Raw genomic sequence first — 25984 nt, 5'->3', positions numbered from 1 at the left:
GTGCAACCGTAGAGAGTCAGACTCACGTTGTGGATCAGTCCCGGCAAGGGCACTGGGTCTATTGCCGTAGGTCAAGAGATATCCGTTAAATCTTCCTGGGCCCACTTTAAATGCTGTATTAGGCACGAGGTGCGCTGGATAACGTACCTCGACGGCTGGACCCTCTGCTGGTGCGAACAAACTGTTCTGGGCATTTCTCGAGCCCGGGAGCAGGAGGAAATACGTGGAAGCTTCATCTGGTGGAGGCCAGCCGTAATCTGTGGTTATTGTTCGACTGTGCGTTGACGAATTTCGGGTGGAATTATGATCGCGCCCACTTGGAATGCCGCCAGTCGTACCCGGTACGGGCTGCCACGAGTTGGCTGAGGAGACACACAGGCCTTGGCACAGTCAAACAGTCAGAGCAAGTTGTCATTTCCGAGGGAGATATACTAGGAACAGGAGCTGGCTCATAGACTAGGCGCTTCAGTTGGCTCTCTTTCTGTCCGTGTACACCAGCCTTCGCAGTTACTTCCGTAGTTGTACTTGTATTTTCCCTACTCAGTTTCGCTGGCACTAGCTTGATCGTGTGACTTGTTTCAGAGATCCTCGGTGGCGTCATTGGTATCCACATAGGCACTGAATGTATAAAAATTCACGCCACTGTCAGCAGTCACCAGACATGTACTTGATTGTTCCGCAAAGTGAAAATCTCGCGGGGGCAGAGTTGGGACATGTGCAGCTCGCATGAAGGCGTCCGCGGTGTTTGGACTGGGAAGGATTCTCCGTGCGCGGTTCTGAAGTATTTGCTGCCCATCGAGCGAAGGTGCCTGAGTATCGCGAAGCTCAGTGCCTTCAACGCCATCTGAATCTGTATCCGGCCACTGCATGCCATCCTTGATCTCGTGCTGGTTTCTTGATTCATTTGCATCCTCATAAGCGAGCGACGAGACCGCCTGGCCTGCAAGGTCAAAGTTGCAGTGGCATGCAAGGTGGTGCACACACAGGCACAAAAAGGAAACACTGCATACGGAACTCCGTCGTTGCCGTGAAACTCGAACAGGTTACTACAAAAATGTGGCAGCGTCACATGATTGGCATGCGGCCCTCGAAATCTAAAGAGCTTCGGATGTGAATGCGGAGATCAAGACCGTGACGTTTTTGCACTAGGAGGCAAGGTGGACGCGGACATGAGTTTTCACTGGGTCCTCCGTTAAGCTTGTGGAAGACGTTGTGCTACTGCAGGCATCGCCCGACAAGGTTTCGTGGCATGGCGCTTGAGATTGCGAGCAATCGCAGCGTCGCTAATGGAGAGCGGCGAGTCTGGATTCGAGAGCTGACGCTGTCAGTCTCGCAAGATGCTATTGTCACCGCCATTCCAGGGTAGTATTTAGATCGTTGCTAGACGCAGGGCACATACTAGCAGGTACTTACCCTGCGCGATGCAGGTAAACCGAAACACTGCTGTCAACAAAAAAATTGGCGGACACAAAGAACAAGGTATCATAGTCTTTCAGGCTGAGTGTCCGAGAATGATTCCGTATGGTGAGATAGATATATCACATTACAAAGAAAATAACCGTGGGCAAGGGGGGGAGGGCGGCGAAGCTAAGCAAACGCCCGACCGTGGTGTCCCTTGAGCCGTGGTGGCCCTATTGCTAGCACTGATGCACACAAACTGAGTAATGGATAAAGTTGCATCTCTAAAATATCGGGAGCCTTCGAAGAACAGCGAGTCACGCTTTTTTGTCTAAAGTGAAGAAGTTTTGTGACAGTTTTCGTCTTTCCGGGCAACATGTCTTAAACGCTCGTCCCTAATATCTCATAGGAGCCTCGTAGCTAGCTCTCCCCGCCTGAGTATCTCGTCAAGTCGAGTAGCACTAGAGCAATACTTTCCCCACTAGGTGAGTAAGAAACATACAGTTTTCTTTTCCCCGTCAGGAATACAGAACACCAATCTGCACAACTCAGCAATGACAATGAGAACTGGGAGGTGGCAGCTTCAACTAAGTTTAGCGTTGGCCATGATCTACGTATCAACTGGTAAGAGATTCACGTTGCACAGTCATTCTTCGCACGCGCGTGACTCATTCATATTTGTCGTTATCGTGCATGTGCTCCCTTGCTACCAGAGAAGACCATTACGTGCGTCTGCGCTGTATCAAGTCTTGCTTGCTCATTTCAGGGTCAGCACAGAGACCAGACCCATACTTGAGAGAAATAGCTCCCCCCCTACCACGTCCTCGACAGCCGTCACCTTTCGACCTTGCTCGGCAGCGTCTCGACAATCCAGCCCCTCCCGGTAAATCACTTAACTGTGTAGTTGCGGCATGGTTCTCTGTGATAGCCTGCAACTTTCTGTGCTATTCTACCAGCGCCGTAAAGAGGACGCCTCAATTCCCGTGTTCCGCCATAGCTGTGCCTATAAAATACTTTCATACGCCGTGCTTCCGAGCCGCAGGAGGACGAGCACACTTGCATCGCGTAGGAGAACGTCGACGTAATTTGCGGCATCCACACTCCTGCCGAAAGAGCGGATCCTTCTCGTCTTGAGATCTTCCAGGCTGGTCTTCGTGAACGAGCTATGCGACAACCTGATACGGAAACAACATGCCTTGGACATGGAACACAATTTGCAGCGTGGACAGTATAACTCGCATGACTTTGGCACACAAAACAACGTCCTCGCTGGTCCAGAGAGAGGTGCCTCTTTGAATATTGCCGTTCCAGCTGCGGTATAATGAATATAATGTGCTTGCAGGGCCGAATAGGCGCCCGCCGCGTGGCCGTATCCAGAGACTAAGCGTGGTCGACAACCTTCCCGAAGGGGAGGCACCAGCGGGGCGCATTCCCGTTCCCGACAGAATGTCCTTGTTTCGAGACCACTTTTACATGAAGTACCCAACAATTCTGCCAGATAGCCGCAGCAGCCTGCCCGTGGACCATTTCCTTTACCTGCCTGCGGCGGGTTGGAGCACACCCGAGTCATCCGACCAACAAGTGGAGAGGGGGAACACTGCGAGCATTCGTACGACAAGCGGGAATGACACCACGTCTCCACGGACGGCCGCAACTGCAAATGAGGTCTCAATGAAGAACACCCCAGCATGACCAGTCCGACACGCTTCTACGAATAAACGCCACACCCTGCCTGAAGTTCTGCAGGCACCCTCCCAAGCAGCCAGAAATGCGAAGTCCCGTTTCCGCGTGGTAAACATTTTGCGTCACTATTTCTCAGTTCATCAGTGCCACGGTTACTGGCAACGAATCATCTCGAACCTCTCGTTCGGGCATGACTCACCTCTCCTTGTGTGCGAGGCGCAGGAGAATACGAACGAGTCAAGTCTGGTCCTGATTGCGACTCTCAGCAGACAGTAACGCTGACTGGCAATGCTGGCGTCAAAGACGCTGACCCCCCTTGTGACTTCTGTAGCATGCGATACCGTCATTCCCCCGGACCATGGCTAATCACGTTCCGATGCTGGACGGCGTGGCTGTAGCATTCTATGGAAGACATCTGCCAGGCGAGAGCCATTGGGGCCTCAAGTGCGTGACTGCACGCCTTTGAAATCGCATCAGGTGCCAAAATATAAATATGCCTCTCACTGCAAAGTGTAAAGTTGTCATCACTTTGGCAGGTTGGGAAGCGCCGTACAACTCGTGCAGTTCTCAACCCTACGCATTAGCTTGTTGCATGTCGAACTGCAACCTTGAAGCGTGCGTCATTTATTACTGCACTGTATATCGTCCCACTGCCTGCCACTGCCAACGCTCCAAGCGGATTGTTGAGTTGTGCAAACACTGCCACCCGGATGACAGCACGCCGCACGTCGAGCAACTGCTTCGATCTAGCAGTCACGCATACAGACAGCACCGGTAAGACAACACTGCTCTACTACGTGAATCTGTACGCCGACAAAAGCGCCACCACTTGGGCCATACGCTACTATGACTGAGCCCCACCGAAAAAACATCGCATTCGCCACTCTTGCCGACATCACCTCTCCCCACCGCCGATTGCTGGCGCACCAGCTGCGCATATTTCCTCTTCGGATAATGCACTAATGGGGCACCGTCACCGTCACTCAGTTTAGGCACGTCAAAACTGGGAGGTTTTCCCTATGTCACCGGCCCCCGTCTTACATGCCATTTGGAATGCCATCACTCACCAGCAAAACTCGCGTTCCAACTCTCCGCCACTCCCTTCGATGAACTCATCGGTTTGCCTTGCTCTGGACAATGTGGCGTAGTCGTAAGGAGTCATCACCCGCATCTTCATGGCAAACTCACGCAGGCAGATGCAACAGCAACTCGCTGGATTAAGTTGAGTATGTCTCCTACCGGATTGGCATTCCAAAAAACCAACCGCTGCCGTACACATTAGTGACAAAGCGGCTCACTCATGCGGCATCTATTGAGTCCCTACAGGTGGGGACGACAGGAAGCGGATGACAAACGCTCCGGTCGCAACTGAACGACTGACCCAGAAGCCATTCAGCCCACTACTCTACGCATTGACTCCTCAGAGTCTCAAAAACCACCGCTTCCTTTACCCCCGGTCCCGCACGATTCGGCTCCTGTGTTACTCGCGCCGGCCTCGCCGAAGTGCTGGTGAGGGCTAACGCCTTTTTCTTCCGCCTCTTTGGCATCCCGGGTGGGCTTGTGAGGTGGAGGATAGCAGATAGGATGGTACTGAGAGTTCGCCATAATAGACCCCTGAGTGAATTTGCCCTCAATACATTCCAGCAACATGGTGTCTAGGACTTGACCTTGTCGAACGTGCTTGCGATCTTCGGAGACCTCGTTGTATAAACACAACTCACACTTCACATCCTTATCTTTCGCTTCGACGCAGACGACCGAAAACTGGTCGCTGCTGGCACCCATCTGTGACAAGTAGTCTTTGATTCCTTCTTCGTACATCTGCTGGTCATCTACAGGAACGTAAAAGGGCGTTAGTTTCGCATCGCGAGCGGAATCACCCGTCCGAAATGCGCACCGTGCTACGGCTGCCTCACGGACACGCCGACCTTCGCCAAGCGCCGATGCGCAGCATAGATAAACGACCAGGAAAACGACAGTCGTCCTCCGAAAAAGAGACGCCACCACCTTCCAAGACAGAACCACAGAGGAATCCATTGCGGAGTTGCAGAAAAAGTACACCACTGCTCCGCAAATCAAACACTTACGGTAAATAGTTGTAAGACAGCAGAACCGCGTAGACACACGGACGCCTACTACGGCCGAAGACTAGACGGACAGTCGCCGGTTCCTCAGCCCTCCTTGCCACTATCTCGATTCGGATGCAAACATGACATACAATGAAAAAACGCGACCACACATGCGCTGGTACAGCGTGAAACGCACCAAATACCGGAATGTTCTTGTTCGTCCTCTGCTCTCATCGAAGAAGAAACAGAAGACGTGTTGGCGAACCCGCGAAAATTGCGTGGTCGCGAGGGGGGACACCCGTTGTCGGCTGCACACTCTCTGTCTCCCTGTGCCGATGCGTTCGCATGCTCACAGAGTCCCTTAGTGTCTCGGAGGGGGGTGACACATTTCAGATGGCACCGGTAACCTCAGCGACGACATGTCCAAATAACACGTAATCTTTGACTTGATTAGGGGCCGTAACACAAACAGACAGGCGAGCCACTTTGAATTTTACAACATTTCCAGCGGAACCAGTACAATATGCTTCAACAGCATCTCTTGCTCGTTATGCAATATGGGGGGGCATCGCTACCAAAGGCTATCACCAGCGAACGTCCAAGAAAGGCGACTTCTTGGCCAGCTGACCAGCAAAAAAGCGTCAACATTTTACACGGGTACTCGTGAAAGACTAACTACCCTCAATGGAAGAATCGTTATCCTGCCTCCTTGCCGGTAGTAACGGTAACTTCTCGAGTAGCAGACTCCGTCGAGCGCGGAGAGGTGCTGTGTAGTACGGTCAGACACTCCAGGAGGACATTCTGACTGTATCAACGCATCTGCGTAGTACATCCACGACTAACGTGACCCTTTGCTCAGACAGTGGATTGTGGCAGCACAGCGCGGCAAGAGCTCTGTGACTGCTCATGTGGTGAATGGGACCGATGCTTCGTGCATTTTGCCGCAGATCAGCGCTGGGGGACGCGCTGGGCCTTACCGGGCACGCTGGTGAAGACCTCACACACAAGGCTTTTTGTACACGTTGGCATGCCCTTGAGTTCCTCCTTCGCCGCCACCATCGTCCGCGGATGCACGGTGATATAGTCGGTGGGGCACCTGGTCAGGTACTTTCATGTTGCCTACTCCAATGCAGTTGAGCACAGATTACTTGGACGAATCAACAACCGTAGCACTTAAATTGTACGCACTATGCGACAGCCTCTCATCGCTTCTTTGATAAAGTGTGCCCTTCTGTTGGATCGTGGGGCGCTCAACTATACCCTGTGACAGTTTCTCGAGCAGCAGCTTGGCTACCGTAGGACGCAACAAGTGAAAAGCGGATCAGAGAGAGCGTATGGATCCCTTCCAGAAGGCTCAAATCGAGCTTTTACCATGATATGAATCCTCGTCTCTTTTTTCAAACGGAAGGGTACCCTGCACCTTCTGTTTCTCAGTCCTGGGGGCAGTAACCAAGGGAGGTACGGTCAAAACTCGTCCTTGGGCTGCTGATGGATCATATGGGAAAGGCTATGGAAGGTGGATCTTGATGCAGTTGTGCATGACAGCCGTGAGAGAAAAAACGTTTTAGGACGGGGGAAGGCCTCATCGGCACATCCATACACGGCAAACACCGAGGAAGGTGCAGGAATCCGAGGGACCCGAGCGCCCTCGACAAGAGAAGATGGTCTAATGCATGGGCTAAAGGGCATCCCATCAAACATGCATTCATGGCTAAAGACCACGTGGAACACAAAACGAGTTCTGGCCGCCCTGATATGGGTCTTTTCCCGGCCTGTACACTGTCTCCAGGCTCTGCAATGAGATGGCCGTGCTAGGGAGCGGCCCATCTTCAATCAAACACCATTTTAGTGGATTACAACTTCCCGCGCTCCCGCCCACGTCTCCATCTATAATGTAACAGCTGCGGTCCGTAAGATGAGCTGCCGGCGTTATCAGGAGGCACTTGCGTAAGGCCAGGGAGGTCTTGGCTACATGCTGCCGCTGGAGTTGATTCCCTGAAGCGTTGGTGAAGTTGTGCAATGCGGCAGCCGTCACCGCGACAAGGTATGAACACGCGTGACTTACGCATTCTTAGGGCGTCTCACTTTCCGGAGGCGTGAGGAGACCCTCGCGCGGAGGGCAACTGGCCCCACGTCTTGGACTCGCGGGTGGCGCGCGCTCGGCACCTCCTGGTACGGACTTGAACACCTTCCCGACCGTTACGCAGCAAGAGAATGAATTGCGACCGCATCTCTCTGACACCGCGCGACGCGCCTTCACCTTTCCCTCACCAATACTAAGACCGAAACCGCATCACACACTGTGCTGCCCCCCCACCTGGTGCCAGCCTACGCCACCACCATGCTCGCAGACACTCGCATGCAGCTCCGCGAGCTTCATCTGGAGGGCGTGCGGAACGAGCTCTGGCCTCAAGGCGTTTCACCCCCCTTTTCTAAATTCTTGCCCCTTTTCTTCATCTACTGCAAAACAGACAGCTACACGAAACATATGCTTTTCAACGGAGAGGGAATTTTCTGCTTCCTGGTGTCTTAGACGACAAGGCCTCGAGACTGCTACCTTGATGGGCGTCGGCGGATCCCCTTCTGAGGCGGCGGTTTCAGTGCACCGCGTTTTTGGGCCTTTTCTCATACCGACGCAGTCTCCAGTCGCTCTTGAGGCCCCCTCACGAAATGTGTAATACACCTGCAGAGGTTCGCTCTTTTTTTCGCCACACACGTGGTCACGAGGGGCTTCTTGAGGTTTCCATTCCAGCATTCTCCTATATTTTGCTTGAGCTCGCGGGCGCGCTTCGCGCACTGCACTGTGTCTCGGCAGAGCCAGCTGGCACACCACGCCCGCCTTCCAAATGGAAATCTGGCCCTTTTAGTGCTGCGCATTTTTGTACTCTTTTATAACCCCGCCCTGATAAGACCTCAACAACCGTTCTCGTTCGTCACTTCTTCTCATTCGACCTGACTTACGCGGTCATTCGCGGAACTGTTAGGCGACCATGCCCCTGTGAGTCACACTCAACGACGTCTCAGTTTTTTTGTCTTTCTCGGCTTTTGCGCCTCGTAATCTGACGCTTGCTTGAGTGTGACACCGTCGAGGTGGGCGCCACCGGACCCTTCAAGTCTTTTGTACCGCCGCTCTTCTGCATTTGCTAGCGATGCGTGAACGTTCGAAGAACGCCTCAGCGTAGCGGCGTAGGATCGAGAGGAAGAGAGCGGGCAGGAATGGGTGGCTTTGGGATTTGGTGGGGTGCCAAAACGTCCACATGCGAAAGAAGAGGAGGAAACGTTCTGCGGAAGGAGGTGGTTCGCATCACCGTGGTGCCAAGTTCTTGCAGCCGAGGAAAGGGAGGGACGCTCTGGTGACGATCTACCCGCGAACAGCCAACGCAATTCCGCAGACACATGCTGAAGCGCATGCTCCCTCCTTAAGTCCTTCTTCCTGCAAAACTCGTCGGTTTTCGGTAGAAGATTGTTTTCTGGCTTGCAGACTAACTCGCGGTCGCCTGGTGTGCGCACGGCGCATGCCTACACATCTGCCAGGCCCCCTGTTGCTCACCACTGTGTTACTGGGGTCCCGTCTTTGCACGTACTTTCAGACAAGCACGACGACATATCCTCTTCCAACTAGACCGATTTTTTCGCCTTTTCCAGGAGCTGCGTTTCGGAAACGCCGGAGTCGGTACAGAGATTGAGGAGTCCACATTTCAGGACGATTCCCTGACAGCTGCTGCTGTTTATTGCAGACCTTGGGCTTTCCACTTGAAACGGTCTCGGCGGGTCGGTAGTAGCAGGTTATAACGCCGCTGTGTCCCCAATGCCACGGCACGCTCTCGAATGTGGCTCCGCCCTCGGCACGCAGTGGAGCTCCACGCGTGAAACAGATTCCCTCGTGCGGGGCGTGGAGAGGACTAGGCAGATGCGGAGCGCTAAAAAGACATCATGTTGGCGTCGTTTCTTGTCTCTCGGCTCAACGCCGCTCTATCGTCCGTCTTTCATACCATTGAGCGGGACCAGCTTAGCATTTCGCTGCTTGCTGGCGAACTCTGTCTGGAAAACCTCCGCTTCAAAGAAGACTCCCTCCTTCCGTTCTCTTTCCCGGTGCAAGTCACGTATGGATGCGTTCGGTTTGTCCGCCTGAAGGTAAGCACAAACACAGACGACCAGAGAAGGAATTGGCTGACTTTTGCCGGCGGAAAGTCCAGGCTGTGGACTGCATATCAGCAGGCCTGTTCGATGTGAAGTCATTTCCGTTAAGCGCAGAAAGGAATCGACGCAAATGATCCAGAACTGCAGCGCGCTTGCGCCTACTGCGAAAGGCTCTGTGCTCAGCCCCACTGGGTTTTCATTTTTGTCTATACTAGCCTCTGCTGGGGAGTATACTACGAGTCGGACTGCTGGCTTGATTTTGAAGGTCTGTGTTTACTGGATCCAGGCAGGGACGAACGGGAGAGTAAACACATCCGAGATACTAACCGACACACTAATGCCACGCTCTGCGGTCCACATGCTTACGAGAAGCGTGTGCAGCCGCACAAGCCCATTTTCTTGAATACGCGCGCATGGGTTGGATCGCTTGCGTTGCAGGCCATCCGTTCCCCTGCGCAGCTGACGGACATCACTGACTTCCATGTTGCTGCTCAGAATCGCATCCTTTGCCTCTACGCATCTCTGAGAACTCTCTGCGTACGGATTCTCACCTCTTGTCCCCAAACTAGACGGGGGTGAGAATATCGACTCTGATGTTCTTCAGGTCAACTTTTTACGGCTTCTATCGCGACCAGTGACCATTGAGGCGAAAGATATCCTTGGGATTCTGACGACCTTGCCAGCGAGCGAGTGGAGTGTGGAGGTAGAGGAAGAGAACTGGAGAAACAGCAAGCAGCTCCTGCTGCTGTCCGATGAATGGCTTACGTTTCTTCGGGAGGGCGACACAGGGGAAGGCTCCTCTTTCCTGGCTCGTCTGCTCGCCGCCCTAATTAAACGTACAGAGGTGAGCGGAACGAGACAGTAGCTGACGGCAGCTCACTAAGAGAACTCTTTCCTGGCATTCCAGCTGCCCTTGCTCGCAGCTGAGCGCGGAAAAGAAGATACATTGACAGCGTGTCAGTTTGGTGCCGTACGTCGACACCGTTAAGGCTGTGTCTCACTCTTTATTTTTCGCATAGTTGGCCAGTTTTTGCTGGTGCCTCGCTGATATTGTGTCCCATTTGCAGCTGTTCGCGACGCGGGTGGAGCTTCGACTAGAGGAAGCGGAGATCCGACACGACGGCTGCTTCTTCGCCGTAGGATGGAGAGCCGAGCGAATCCACACGCTCCTTTGTGAAGAAGAAACTGATTTATCGACGTTCAGCAACGGTATTCCGTCGCATGCCCCAGTCAAGCCCTCTACTGCTTGCTCTGTCTGTTCGTCGCCTGCAAACCTGACGACACGTGAGACAGTTGTACCCAGCAGCCGTTCGTCTCCCTCACCTAGGGCGCGATCGTCTCCAGAGGCGTCGACTGCAGAGCCCTCCTCGGCAGAAGCTGTGCCGCCATCTTTGGAGAGCGTCGAGTACTCCGTTTCTCCCTGTTTCGACTCAGCGACTGGCCGCCAGACGCGCCGTACAAACGAAGTTATCAGAGACAACGACGTGCCGAGATCTGTGCGAGCAGGGGACGCGACTGACGGCGGACCGACGCAGAACGGCGAGGGACCTGCGCAGCCCTTGCACGACAGCTTGCCAGACGGTACCCACGCACAGGCGCGAGCCCGAGCTCGTTGTCGTGATTCCGCGCCGTCTAGAGCCCCGGCGGTTCCTAATGTACCGGGGGAGACTGGCAGCGGAGACGCGGATCCTCCGTACTCATCCTGTGGCTCCATTTGGCGACGGCTGGGGGCTGCACTGCTGCCTGGGAGACCAGCGAACTCTCCGCTGCCCTCCGCCGCTTCCTCATTGTCTTCTTCTGCGTCGGCGAGCGGATCGCCTTCACTGCATAGGGCGAGCGACGGAGGCCGCGACCCGTGTTTGGCCCGCCTGCCCCCGAGACCTTGTTTCCTGCCTCAGTCTGAGAATGCGTCACCCCCTCGACTGCGCGGAAGTGACACAAGGCAGTACGACGGACAGTATGCAGACTTCGCCGAGGCCTGCGTCGAACCGCCTCGCGCACCTCCGTGGCTCCATTCGCGGTCGCCCCCGTCCTCATCAGTGCACTCTATGAACAGCCAGAAGCTCTGCGACTCTGCATCGTCTCATTGCCCTCAGTGTTTCGCCGAGAGTCCCTCGGGTAACCGATCTGTGACTTCCGCGCGTGCGGAAACCGTGCCCGACGGCGCGGACGTCCGCAACCACCGCACCGCTTCCCGTCTTTGCCTACTCTCGTCTTCTCAAGCCTACTTCAAGAAGATTGAATTCGTTCATTCTGCTATCTACCTTGATCAGCTTACTTCCTCCGGCCCCCTCAGTCCGTGGCTCCCCCATCCAGCTGCGTACCGTCGACATCTCTTCTCGCAGGGCGTATCAAGTGCTACTAGAGAGCCTCGCCGGACGTCTTTGCCTCTCGGGTCTCCTCATCCGTTTCCGATTCCGTCTACTGGGCTCACACCCCGCATCCGCGGGGACTCGGAAAGACTCGAAACCGGCTCCGAAGATGGCCCGCGCGAGGCGACTTTTACACCATGTGACATCGAAGCTCCACACGCTGGCGATGGTATAACCTCTCCTGCTCCCCGCCCTCCTTTGCCATCGCCTCGACCTCGACGGCGGCCGGCGGATGTGACTGGGCAGGCCCTGTCGGAACTTGATGGCGACGAGGGTGGAGGCAGACAGACACATCGGATGGAAGAACGTGCACGGCTGCCTGTCGGGATTGAGCTAACTGCCTCTGACGCTAGCCACGGGTCTCCTTTCGACAGTACGGAGATCCGGCGGCTGAGCGCGCCTGCACCACGCATGCGGCGGCGGGGACGTCGGAGCGATCAACGGCCACGGAGAGGCGAAAAGCCGTCGCCGCTGGACGAGGCCGGAAGACGACATGACGACCAGGATCTCGCCGTGTCCCCTTCCTCTGCTGCGTCGTCGACCGTCCGTTCTGCTGTAGGCCGCGACCCAGGGGACGTAACATCGTTGTATGACTTGGTTTCACTTGATGACATGTTTTGCAAATCTGAAGAGAGCGCGCCGCACCACGCATACATTTTTCGGCCAGGAAGGATTGAATTATACCTCCGTCTGGTTCTCACTCCGAAACAGGGGGTCCATTCGTGCCCCCTCCTCTCGGATCGCTCCTTCCCTCGTCCGCTCCGGCCCTCTGTCGGGCCTCGCTCTCCAAAAGCTCTTTTGTCTAGTGCGGCGCCGGCTGGCTGCAGCCCATCTTTTTCGCCCTGCGGCTGGAACCTGTCGTCGTCTGCAATTCCTCTCTTGGATCGGCTTCAGCGGACTACCGCGTGGTTCACTGACTCGACTCGTCGGAACACCGACAACGACGACGTGCCTTACCGAGACCCGGGGAGACACACTCGGGGTGAGGGCCGCCCGCGGACCGGAGCGGCAGCACAGGCATGGGGCGACCAAGACCAACAGGATGTCGTCCGTGTACAGCGTGGCGATTCGCTTTGCCCCTCTTTCTCGCAGAAGGAAGATAGCGTCTGTTTCGCTTCGCTCGAGAAGGCGCTTTTTGCGTCCCAGTCGCCTGACGCAGAGCGTATTCTGGCAGAGGGAGGCAGTCCCTTCGCGTCGACAGCAGTGAAGGAGCCACCATATCTGCCTCCATGCGGCATGCTACGCCTCCCTGCTAGAGCGGGCGGGAGCGAGCACCGGCGAGGCGGGAGAGAACAAACACGCCCCAGCCGCGATACCGGAGTTTTCACTTGGCCACAGTCGCCACGGGTCTCTTCGTCTTCGCCTCGTGACCGCGTGCGTCCTGGAAGACGCTTCAGCGAACACGTGCACGCTGCCGACAGCGAGGCAATGTCTTCCAGTCTCCCGAAGCTTCGCCGCGCAGCTTCTCTTCGTCAAGACGGAGACAATGCGCTGCGCGTTCGCCATGCCTCCTCCGTGGCGTGTACGGCCTGGGAGAACGGGTGGTCCTCTGCCGACTCTCTGCGAAATAGCAGACAAGGAGCAGTGCGCGGGAGTCGCACCTTACATAACGCCGATGACGGGGTTTCGTCTCCGCCAGCCGGCGCAGGCAGTGCGAGCGAGAGACAGGGCCAAACTCGTGACAGTGAAACAGATGGGCGTGATCGAGGCGAAGACCTGTTCGCTCCTGTGTTGCTCTCACAGGGACACAGTGTTTATGCAGAGGAGGAAGACAATTCACTCCCCTCGCTCAGCCTCACTTTTGTCGTACCTTCGTGCACCCTCACACTGAGGAGAGACCAGGTCACCAGCATCTTTCAGTGGATTCAGTATACCATCGTCCTCTACTCCGATCTCGTCTACGGTGCTGTCGCTGACCACATGTAAGTCTTCCATCGTGCGGCACACCGGATAGTTCAGGCCAAACTCTGTGAAAAGTTCTGGATCTCTCTTTATATAGTGTAACCGCGCCCAATCTGTGGCATGAGGAAGCTCGAGTCGCCCCCCTCTACACATGAGTAGACGACAACAATTGGCGTCGCCCTAGCTGTCTTAGGCTCTATTATTCGGCCGTGGAGCTCGACGACGACTTTCGGCGACGGTGAGGTCGCTGCGGGTCATTTCCCACTCTCGTCAAGACGCGAATGCCGAATCAAATCTCCCGTGTAACACAGGCGCCTGTGTTGTGTGTCTGCCTCAACAGGAAACGAAAGCCGTCTGTTGAAGAGCAGGACGCGTACACAGCAGCCTGGCGCCGCCACCTTCTCACCAAATCCGGCGGTCTTCCGACCGTGTATTCGACTTGCAGAGCCGAGCCCGCGGAGGCACGCCGCCAGCAGCCGAACCCCGTTATCGCCGACTCTCCCTTGTCGCCTCCCGCGGTCCTGGCTTCTTCAGCGGAATCTTCCACAGCTGCCTCCTGCCCGTCCTGGTCCCTTCTGACTGAGGAGGCGAGTCGCGCGGAAGCGGCGCGCCGAGACGAGCAGACGCTTAAGAATTTCGAGGAGAAATTCTGGGTCGACGAAATTATACCGTTGCGCCACCTGGCGCTCGCGTCTCTGAAGAAGGCGAGCGAAAGACAGAGACATCGCTTGGAAGGCGGCTGGGGCGCTCTCGCCTTCACTACACTGAAGCGCGACGAGGGCTTCCTCTCGTTCGTCGATTCAGCTCAGCTGTCTCTCAGTCGAAGTGATTGCGACACAAGAATGCGCAACGAACGAGTGAGGAGGGCTTCATCGCGAGAGGGCGCTCTTCCGTTTCCTTCAGTGTCTTCAGTGCCAGAAGGCTCTCCTTCCGCCACAGTTGAACGAAGAGAAGAAAGGCGCCAAGAAGAGTCGGTGCCTCGGCCTCTGTTTGCTCAAGACGGGGCGGCGACTGTGCTCGCTGGTGCTGACGACAGCCGTCGTCGCCATCTTTGTGACTCACTGCGGAGAGGAGGAGGCCGAGAGGGTGCGTTCAGCGCATCGGAGCACGAGGGCCAAATGCACAAGGCACATCGGGGATGCCAGCGAGAGGCAGACGGCTCAAGAGATGTTGGAAACACCAGCTCTGATGTTATGCCTGACTGCTTACTAGTTCCGCGGACATTTGCGCGTGGGAGAGTGCCCAACTGTCGAGCTGAGGAGGCACTCTGCTTACACACCGACGCACCGGGCGGCGATCGCGTCTCGGAGCGCCACGGCGGCCGCCAAATCGTTGTCACGGGGTCTGACGGTAGAGAACTGATCTTTGAGAGAACGATGTATACGACAGAGATTCTCCACGGAGGTCAAACACACTATGTCTCAAATGGCTACCATCGCCACTCGTCGCTATTCTCGTCTGCGCCTCTGTCCACTCCTTTTGCTTCGCCCCCTTCCAGTTGTTTACCAGGGTGCCCCCCGCCTACAAAGGAACGGACTGATTCGCAGAGTGATGCCAACTGTCAATCCGCTCCATCTACCTTTCTTCGTGCTTCCTTTACGCCTCGTCCAGCGTGCGATGCGAGGCGCAGTGCTCACACCAGTAGCCTAAACCACATAGGGCACCACTCAGAGTCACCATATGTGTCTCGCTCCTGTCAAGTCAACGCGCCAAGTCCTGCTCGCGATGCCTCTCCTGCCCACGTAGTCGCTGACAACGGCGTCGCCACTTCAGGTTTCGCCTTCATTGGAGCCGACCTAAATCCCCTTGATCTGGCAGAAGAAGAATGGGATGAAAGTGCTGTGCGAGAGGACGTTCTTCGCAATATCGAGTCACTCCAGTCGGGACGCTTTACGAAGTCCACGCTTGTCGCCTTTGTGTTCAAAGATGTGCGCCTGCGGCTGTGGAGCTCTAGCAGCTCTTCGCCGCATAGCGACGCAGGCGCGAGAGGCAGCAGACGTGCGAGAGGTACGACCACCGCTGGATCCCGCTCGGCCTTCTTGAATGGGCAAAGAACGCAGCCAGATGCAGGGGATGGAGACCAAATGCCGCCGCCTCCAACCCTTGCCAGCCGCAGGCGACGGGAAGGCGCTGCATCAGAGGAGGAGCGAAGACGCACCGGAGAGAGGACTGCGTGGAATGCGGTGTGGGGCGCCGCCGTGAGAGAGCGGACAACGTTCCATCGCCAACGAGGAGAAGCTGAGGACACGCGGAGGCGACAAACCCTGAGTGGCGACGACCACTGCCTGCTCCTCACGTGCGACGAGCTGTACTTCCACAGGCTGTAGGTCCGCGAGCGTCGCGGAACATGAGAGGTGAACACCGGCTGAGGGGCGGTTGCGGACTGCTACACTAGCGAAGCTGCGAGAAATGCGGAGTTGCCAGGTCCCTTGACGTACCGGTCTGCTGAGTAATGTCAGTGTGCGCGCTCGACATGTAGACGTCGCGCGGTCATCTGGCAAGAGACCGCCGACATCGCTAGCGTGTGAAGCAACACTGGTCGATGCGCGCGTGTTGCGCGGTGACCGATATTATAAGTAAACGGCATTCTGTCTGACTGCGTCTCTGCAGATGTTCCCCCACGAGAGATTGACTGCTAGTATATGCATGTACCGCAGCTTCTATTGATGCGAGATGTGTGTATCCCATGCCTATGCGCATGCGTGACGGATTGCCATCAAGGCAAATGGCCGTCAAGGCAAAAAGATCCACACGTCCACAGAGACGTACCACGCTCTCACTTTTCACAAGACAAAGCGGGACGCATCTGAGGATCCGTATGAGGGAGGTTCTACCGTCTGCCGTCACGCAGATGGCCTGCCTGCCGTTTTTCCCGCATCATGAGACCCGCGTCACACTTCTACTGCGACGACTCCTCGTGGTGTGTGCGCTCGCTCAGGAACTGGGCTGACGGCAGGGGTTCTAGCGCGTTGTTCTGCGAGCGTATATCCGTGGTCGATCGGTTCTCGTCGTCTTTGCCCTGCCAAGTTGTCCGCTCTTATGCGCCTCCCTCGCGGCCCGGCGAATGCACCGCAACTTGCGGGAATGGCTGGTCTTTGTCTGCGAATCGAGTTCCCCCTGCTGCTTGTCAGAGCTCACTTTCCAGCATCCGTGTCCCTCACTACACTGCTCAGCCCGAAGCGTGGACCCCTCCACATCTGTCCAGCGCCTGTGGCGACTCATCTTCTTCGTCCTGCTCCGCACCTCTCAGTCCGGCAGGTGCTTGCTCTTCGGCGGCCAGCCTTGCACACAGAAACCGCAGTGTTCCTTCTCCGCGCTGCGCTGCTCGTACTTCGTCTTCGTCTGCCCTCTCTTCCTGCGAGCTGCTGCGTGGACCTTCTTCGTTCTTTTCCGCGTCCTGCTCTTACTCACCGAGGCCTGCTCAAGCTCGCTGGAAGCTGCCACGGGGATCGCCGGCGACGGATGGCGCAATTGTGGGCGGGAGCAGAAGTGGGAGGGCTCCTGCGGCTTGCGAGGGAAGTATCGACAGTGAGGACTGGAGAACGCCTGCTCTGGGACAAGGCGAAACCAGCTCTGCGACGAAATCACTCAGTGGCAGCTCTACTGGTCAACAGCTTCAGTCGCGCGCGACGGCTACCAGCGACGCTGACCAGCCGAGATTGCAAAGCGCAGCGCAGACCGGGCGGTGCAGCCTGAGAGGGGTTGTTGGTCCTGGTTCAGCAGCCGCCGCTGTTGACGGTTTGTGGAGGCACCCCACCGGTGACACCCACGCCTGCGGTGTCAGATACTCAGCGGCGACGCACTCGTCGACTGCTTTTGAAGAATCACACGCGCCATTACCACACCCGGGTTCGAGTGGCTCTTCCCCCCTGCAGAGCTGCGGCTGTTTAGGAGATGGGCAGCAACTCGGCGCTCCGCAGCCGTTCGGCTCCCCCTGCCGCTGTCGGAACGTTTCGCGGACAACGCCCCCACGGCAGTACGCCTGGATCCGCGTAGAACAGGTGTCCAGGCGTCTGCCAACGCATCCAGATCTCGTCGTCTACGGCGAGATGTGCGGCCCGGTCACCATAACGGTGTCGCCGCTGGCTGTGAGCTCTGCGATTTCGGCGGTCACCCAGGCGCTGGAGCCCGTCGAGCGGGCCTACGTGCTGTCACGCGCGAAGGGGCGGGTTCAGGAAGCCATCCGAAAAAGCGAGATCTTCATGGCTGAACTAGCCGACCAGCTGTACCGCGCCGACGTATGCATCACGCTAAAGAGTCCGCTGAGGCTCTTGGTGCCCCTCTGTGCGCAGAAGGAGGCCGCGCAGAAGCAACTGTCGCCCACGCACCGCAGAGGGAGGCGCGAGGAGAGTACGCTAGAGGCAGACGGCCCCATAGACGGAATAAGCGTCTGTGACCCGAATGTTTCGCCGAGGCAGGAGCTGAGAGATGCCCACAGCAACGCTAATGCGAGAGCGATATCACCTGCATCGCTCTGGCCGTATTCGCCTCCCAGGGGAGGTGGACGAAGAGACCGGCGAAGAATCGGCGCGGCAGCAGCGAGTTTAGGTGTGGATGCGGCTGGGGAATCGGATCCGCAGGAGGCGGTGGTGAGAGGCTGGAAGGGTGCGACTGCAGACACCGTGGATACGAGGAAATGGGCAAGGAGGCGGAAGTCGCAACGCGAGAGTGGCAGCGTCAGGCATCAGCCAGCGACGGGAGCCGACAGCCCCCCTTCGTCTCTGCCTGGCGCCAGAAAACAGAGAGAAAATGCACGGAATAGGGAAGTAGGAGCGAATGAGCTATACGACGCTTTGCTCTTTGATTTTGGTGTCATTGTAATTGATTCACAAATTCGTGTTCCACAGTGCGATCTGGTGCACGACGAGGGCGGTATGCTGCTGTTGCGGGCTGCTGCCCCGGGCACCGAGCCTCTGGTGCCTTCTCGTTCATTGCTTCGTCCCTCCCCGCACGCCAGACCGATTCGCCCGCCTGCACGAGCTTCTTCCCACCACGTACCCGGTTCGTCGGCGGACTCCACGAAGACTGTTCAGAAGTTTTCTGTGTCATTCTGCCGGTCCCCGTCAAGTCTCGCTTCGCCGTCCGTCACGCCGCCGCCCCAGGAGGCAGCGCGAAACATCCCGCCCGCTAACCACTCCCCGCCTTTGTCAAGTAAAGACGGGAGTAGGAAGCAGGAAGGGACGGGTCCGCCACATGTCTCCAGTTCTGCGTCTGCTTTGCCGTCTTCCTCCCCCTCGTGGTCAAAGGATTTCTCTCCGTGTTCTTCATATCGCCTTCCGCCGCCGTCTTCTCCGTCACTTCGCGCGTCCATATGCCCTCCCTACGACCGCTACGCGGTGCTGTGCAGCGGCTGGAGCACGAGTCGAGTCCACAGCTTTCTCGCATTCATGGAGCAGACAGCCGAGTGCGCGTGCGCCGTTTGTTGCTTTCATGCATCTCACAAATGCTTCTGTGTTCGGTCGCGGAACGAATCCAGCTGTACACCGCCGCGGCGACGGGTCGCAGAGAACCGTGATGACGCAGCAGGAGCATGGCGGCCAGACGACACACATTTTACCTTCTTATCTGGCGCCGGCGGTCATGCGTGCCCCGGACTGCGAGGTTGGTGCCGAAGCCAAGTTGGCGGCGGCACGGGAGAACGGGAAAGCGAGGACGACGTGGCGCAGGAGAGGAGAAGAACCCCGCTCGCTTCGCCCTCCCCCTGTCGCTACTTCTACGCCACACCCGCAAGGGAGGTGAAGGCCCCTGCACGGTCTCCGGGGATGGCTCAAGACCCAGGGTATCGCATACGCGAAGAGCGCGCCTACCGTGGAAATGGAAACAAGGCAGGCGATGCCAAAAGTTCTCGGCCTGAGTCCCGTTACCCGAAAAAAACCGAGGACGACACGGACGCTGGAAACAGAGAGGATACGGGACAAGACAGAGCTCGTGACAGTCGCTCGGGGACCTACATACTTCACCCGCTCTCCTTTCGAATGTGCGGGGATATCTGTCACTTGGGAGGCGACGCAGTGGACAGTCTTCGGCTTCCAAAGTTTAGGCTTCTGGTTCAAGATGACAGCGCCAGGTAGGATGGTTTGGGAGCATTTCAGACGATCGTCGATGGGAACGACGAAATGTGGTCTCGAGATTCTCTCCGACACACAGCAGGCTAGGCCCGATTTTGGCAAAGCACCTGCATGCCTCGGGGCTTGGCGTTCCTCTTGATGGTGCGGTTCCGGTTCCCGGCGCACTGCCGGGTATATAACCTTGTCACATTTCCACGCTTCCCCTCGGCCTAAGCGGTTCTTTTTTTTCGGTATTTTTTCCGCTGCCCCGCGCACCAGGTTTGTGGAGGCGCGTACTTCCCACGTGTATGCATCTGCTGGTTTCTGTTGCAGCGGAGTCTTCGTGGAGCTCGCTGACGATGACGTGCGCCAGCTGTCGAAGCTGTACCGCGAATGTCTGCAGGCTCTTCAGCTTTCTTCTTGCGCATCTACCCACACTCGCACTGATGTCCCTGCCGCACACGCTCAGGGCACTGCCACGCCCCTGAGATACGGAGGTTCCCGACGCTGCCTTGCAGTGGTGGATGGGAACGTGAGACCTGTATACACGTCGAAGTTACAGACGAGGGACACTGACGCACGCCTTGGTCTCTTTCCGCTCGAGCACACCCGCGGTCACCGTCCTGCTTGTCACTGGTCGAAGTCTCACGCCATATCGCGTTCATGCTCTGCGCCCCACGAAGGCGGATCGACCTGGAGTGACTCTGCAGCGCCCGCCAAGGCGAATATGGATCGTGAAGCGGTGGCACCATTATTCTTGACGCTGAAGAGCGACGCTGCCTTGGAAGACAGGCGTGGAAACCGTAGGCCAATTCTTCCGAGCTTCCACAAGCTCCCGCGCCTCTCGTCGGCTTCGCCCTTACCTCCTCGGGCCGCTGGCGAAGAGAGCGACTCTTCCCGTCTGTCTTTGCAGTCCCAGTCTTCATCGGCGTCGTCGCTGGATTCCCATCCCCACAGAGGGGAGCGATGCGCCCCTCCAGTGGTGCATTCGTGCCGCGCCACGTACTCGTCACCTACGCTGGAGGACGAGACGCCGCCACAGAGACCGCAGGGACGCCAGCAGAGCCGCAGACGTTCATTGTCCGGTCGAAATCAGCATGAGCCGCACTACCTGCAGTCCATGTTGAAGCCGCTGCTTAAGACGGGCCAGCGGCGTCGTTGTTCTAGCGGCGACTTGCTTACCAAGGACAGCTGGAGAGACTGGGAGCGTGTGGGCACGCCCTACCAGGAGGACCAAGGAAGGCCCGCGATGCATGTCGCTCCGGCGTGCGATGCGTGCCTGTCTGACAGGCGTTTCCCCCCTCTCGTTGACACCAGAGGACGAGAGAACTCTTCATTTTTCCAGATGCTTTCCCTCATGGTGCACAGAGCGTTCATCCGCCGCAGACATGATGAAGGCGACGTCTCAGTCTCACCGCCGGTCACCCTTTCTCACGTCGGCAGCAGTCTGTCACGGAGACCGGAGACGCCGGAACAGCGCCGCATCTCGCGTTTAACGAGAATGTTCTCGCTCCTCTCGGATCGACCGGGAGTTCGAAACAGCCGACTCTTCAAAACACTGCACTCCTCGTCGCTGTCTGACGACCGCTCTTCGGTTCTACGCTCGAGTACAGAGGGAAGCCGGCTGCTGGGGGGAGAAGCAGCGGATCGCCCATCACCTCGGCCCAATGATGAGGCAGACTCCGCATGTTTGCCTCGTTTCAGCGTCTTCACTGGAACACATCGCCCGGAGCGCAGACACGGAGGCACGCTGCGTTTCCTAGAATCTGTCAGTGCTCGTCAGGAAGGCTTATCCGGCGGGCGGTACCGCGGGATGGACTCTGCCAGTCAGTCAGGAGCGGTGCGGACGCTTTCGGCCGGACCCCCCGGTAGTGAAGCCATGCACAAGCAGAGAGAACCAGATCGGCGTGGAGGACAAAAGAGAGAAGACATGCGGCACCTGGGGGAGGAAGCAGCAGATTACAGACTCAACAGGCACACACGGGCCAGCCAGTACGAAAGTTCTCGCGACGCGGATATGGGTTACAGTGTATCAGACAGAGAATCCCACATGCTGGAAGCCGCTGGCCTCGAGGGCGTTGTGCCAGCGAGGAACCTGCCGAGGCAAGTCGCCTCGGCGGCGGACGGCCGCGCAGCTACTCCGCTTCCCAGTCGGACAACACCCGTGTTTGAAGAAGTTGCAGATAGTGAAGGGAAGGCGGAATTTTGGGTTAGCAGTCCGCGCCAGAAGCGGCTAAGGACGACCTCGGATGCAGAGAGGCTAGTGAAGATGGAGAGGACGGTGACACGAAGGAGCTCCCGCGCGAAGGCCTTGACGGTCTCCGGCGGCGGCACTGACGCTGACGAGGACACAAGCGCCGAGGGGGAAAGGAGGGTCCTTCGGGGTCGGTGCCCTCTAGAAAAACTACTACAGTACAGGGAAGAGGGAGGATCAAGGACCGGAGAGAAAGACAGGCAATGGAATGTGCACTTCTTCCGAGGGCAGAGCGACGACGACTTCTGGCAGAATCGTCAGCGACACAAGCGGCGTCGCAGAACCCGCAGAACTCGTTCTGAGGGAGACAATGACAAATTGTCTCTTGAGCCGGCTCCTCAGAGAGCAAGCCTCGGCGCCTACCGGGAGGGCCCCCCGTTCAGTCCCTCAGCGATGGGGGACGCGTTTCGCCGAGTGGTCGCCAAAGACGGTCCCGTAGGGAAGCCGGCCTCCGACCAAAACAGGGGTCACTGTTCCTCCCCACCCGGAGTCTGTACAGATTCTGCTTCGTCGTCGCCGCGAGGCCTCGTGAGTGCCGAAGTACAATTCGAGCTTTCGCGTCTGACGATTGTCGTGCTCTGGAACGCCGAAGGATGCCGTTCGGTGGCAAGGAGGCACTTCAGCGCTACTCCAGGCGAGGCCCGCTCAGCCTCTTCCAAGTCGCAAGTGAAGCATGAGCGAGCGAAAGAAGATGACGGGGATACGCAACAGCAGCAGACGACGCCAACGGCCGAGGATGACCGCTGCTCGCGGAAGCGTCGCGCACCAGGAAATGCCTGCGTGGCGTTAGACTACAACGGTCTACGCCAGGTGTCCACGGCAAACGTTCTGAAGCGCTCAGACTTGCTTTCAAGACTGCCTCGCGCTCTCGAGCAAGACAACTGCCACACAAGTCCTCGCCGTGTGGCTTGCCAAGCGCTTGTGGAAGATCGCGACGGAGCCTGCTGGAGCGGCCGCGGTGGGACTGAGTACGATCTGTCGGGTCGGTCTACGTCATACGGAGTCGACAGCGAAGCCGACGCAGACGAAGCACGGGCCCGTGCGCGGTTCTCCGCATCGGCCGCCTCTGGGGAGGGGGTCCCATTGTTTAGACAGTGTCATGACGGGTTAGCTTCTTCAGTGGAAAGCCCAGGCCGCTGTGCGTCACTTGGCGCCGACGCTCACAGCTCAACCGATCCCTCCACCCACTGTGAAACGGACAGTCCCGCAGGGACAGACACTTCGCGCTCCTGTTCGCTCCACCCGCGGTGCTGCGCGTGTTGTCGCGACGTCGCGGCAGGCCACGAACGACAGAAGGGGCACGGGCTTAGCCTCTTTCCAGGCACTGGCAGGCAGCTCTGCGTTGGCATCTCTATCGTGAATGTGAGAGCGGCTGCGCGCTCAGGGCTGAGCAGCTCGAGGGACGCAAGAGTAATCGATGTAGCGAGTCTCGGAGAAGGCGCTGTTGTGGGATCGACTCGGTGCGTCTACCGGTGCTCAGCTGGGACCGTCTCGCTTATTGTTCCGCAAAGCCCGGACTCTCCCCGGCGTCCAGGTCTGCTGCATGTTTGCAGGACAGCAGTGGCGCAACACCCTGAGAGAGAGTCCCGCACGAGACGGGAGGGGACGAAGGCGGCAGATGCCGGGGAAGGCGCGCGCGCGCCGTCGTCTGCCATACGCGAAGGTACAGGAGCCGTGTCCGGCGGCGACAGGAGTAGCCAGATGTGGTCACCGGCTTCCGCAGTGGTCCACCGGGGGGCGAAAGCAGAGAGCACCGCGGACACGAGTTCTGAACACGATCGAGAGCAACAACGATGGTCGCGGTATCAATACGACGAGGCAAACGTGACACAGGGTCACCTGCCAGAAGCAGGGCAAACTAACCCAGACTGCGGGCTCTCTGAGGGCGTCACGGCGCATGCTGCACCGGGCTCGTTAATTCAGTCTATCTGCTCGAAACGAAGGCGAAGAAGCAGCAGCTCTCAGAGTTGGGTAGCCTGCAAACAAGAGACCTCTTCAGAGCATGACAGAAGGGGAAGATGCGTTCAGAATGATGTGCGACCTCTCCGTACGGATATCACCGCGCAGGAACAGACACGCGTGGCACCGACTGCGAACGACTCTGGCCTGTGCGCAGCACGGCCAGCGTGTCATACAAGGAGTCAAGGGCGCAAGGAATGCAGAGACACGATGGAAAGGGACTGGAGAGACGAACCGAGTGAACCGTGGTGGTGGAGATGCCACACAGTATTCATGCTGCACGCGATCCGCCGCGAAGATAAAGTTGATCCGTCTCTCTCTCTTCTACCTGCTCCTCCGCCGGCTCTTGTCTCGCTCTGCGAACGACTGGCGCCCTTTCTTCCCCCACGGTCACTCCAGGGGGAACAGGAAAACCGTGTTCCTGCATCCGACAACACGAACTCAGACGCAGGGCTGAGCACCTTCTCCTCCACCTCGAAGCTGCCGGAGGAGCAGGGTGAATGGACGCCACGTCGGTCTAGTTCTCGCGCCCGGCTCGGCTTCGCACAGGTGCCGCAGGGCGTGGCGGGTGGGGGCCAGCCCTCCCGACAGGGTGACGCGACCATGTGGACGGGATGCGAGATGGCGGAAGTGCGTCGACGAAACGACGCACTGAACGGCGATACAGTCGAGCGCTACTTGGTGGCGTCTGAAACCGCCAAGAGGGCTTCATTCCTTGCTGCCACGTCTGTTCCCCTGTTCCCCGCGTCGACATGTCGTCCTGCCTGTGGAGGCGGCAGCACATCTAGCCGAACAGTTTCCAGTCGAGGCCGCGACAACAGTGCGCTCTTTCCGAACCTAGCATCAGGCTGCGGACTACACTGGCGTCGTGCATTCCCTCCACTGGTCCCTTGTTTTCCCGGTCAGTACGTCCTTCGTCGGGAGCTGCATCCATTTTCGCGTCTTGAGATCTCTCGGCAGGCCACGGCCGGACCGGCGGCGCATACTGTGTGGATCGCGAGCCCCTGCCGGGAGATGGCAGAGAGGGAAGACGGAGATAACAAGATACTGGTAGTTGAAGAGGAAGAAGGAGAGGAATGGAACACCACAGAAGTTGTCATAGTCAACACAGTGCTCGGCCTGCGGTGGGTTGTTACTTCTCGCGAAGCAGCATTGCTAGCGCACGAGACGCGCCGTAGAGGCACTCAGTATCTGTCACTCCTTGCAGACGAGGGGGGACGTCGATCGTCGGTCTTGCGCCAACAACCTGCGAGCAGAAACATCGACCATGAAAGACCTCTTGCATCAAGAGAGCCAGACCCCACTCGTCTCGCTGTGATAGGGGATGCTTCATCAAACAGACTACGACCACGCTTCTCGTCTGCGCCTCCTGGGCGACCTGCAATGATAATGGAGCCCAACGGAGAACGATACAAAGCTCACGGAGAACAAGATAAGCCCGATTTACAGCTCGACGGAGATATCTGCTTCAAGTCGTTACAGCATTCCTTAAGTCTAGTCATACAGCCATACAGGATACTTATGGACTGGGAGGCGGCAGGAAATATGGTCGGTAAGTCAGAAAAGAAGACAGGGAGGAAGAAAAAAACCGGCAAGCGAATCGAACACAAAGCCGAAGCGCACAAGAGATGGGGCACACTTTAGCCTTGGTCCACAGAGAGGAGGCTACATTAGGTAGTGGTAAATGAGGAGGAGGAAGCAACCACACCATATGGATGGTTGCGAGATGGCGACAAGAGGACAGCACTCAGGCGGGGAACAGCGCAGCGGTACAACACGACGATAGGGCACACGAACATAGTGATGCACGAAAGCAGGGCAAATTGGTACGGTAGCTACTGGCTTGCGAAGCCTTTCGTCCTCAAGGGCAAAGGCAACACATGTGAGAAATCTCATCTGGCAGGCCGAGAAAAGGAAACCACAGTAGACGCTCCGCGCAACGTTGCCACCCGCTAGTTCCCCTTTATCTTTCCCGGCGTACAAAAAGGCTTGTGTGCTGGTTGCGGGGTGCTGCAGATTGCATTCGCCGTATGTGCTCCTATCTGGAGACAGCAGCTATAGCGCCCTTGCCTGCCGCCCAGACGGCTCCGATGACGCGGCCTTCATTGGCTTTCAACCCACAGCATTCGTCGTTCCTGCCTACCGAGGCTGACTCGTTGG

General features: G+C 57.5%; 2 protein-coding genes across 2 annotated transcripts; one reads left to right on the top strand and one right to left on the bottom strand.

Annotated features, from left to right (window-relative positions):
• Positions 1-4509: 4509 nt before the first annotated feature.
• Positions 4510-5118, bottom strand: BESB_074620 (uncharacterized protein; the record flags this gene model as incomplete). The annotated part of the gene is made up of 1 exon (XM_029365835.1): positions 4510-5118. One exon carries the CDS (start codon positions 5116-5118, stop codon positions 4510-4512), a length of 609 nt encoding a protein of 202 aa, XP_029218319.1.
• Positions 5119-9083: 3965 nt separating this feature from the next.
• Positions 9084-25468, top strand: BESB_074610 (uncharacterized protein; the record flags this gene model as incomplete). The annotated part of the gene is made up of 6 exons (XM_029365834.1): positions 9084-9284; positions 9895-10134; positions 10358-13584; positions 13905-15887; positions 16503-19631; positions 19945-25468. 6 exons carry the CDS (start codon positions 9084-9086, stop codon positions 25466-25468), a joined length of 14304 nt encoding a protein of 4767 aa, XP_029218318.1.
• Positions 25469-25984: the final 516 nt, after the last annotated feature.

This window comes from Besnoitia besnoiti (genome assembly GCF_002563875.1).
Source record: "Besnoitia besnoiti strain Bb-Ger1 chromosome Unknown contig00007, whole genome shotgun sequence".
Lineage (NCBI taxonomy): Eukaryota > Apicomplexa > Conoidasida > Eucoccidiorida > Sarcocystidae > Besnoitia > Besnoitia besnoiti.
The sequence above is the reverse complement of the archived record's forward strand: the minus strand, read 5'-3'. Positions and strand labels throughout refer to the sequence as shown.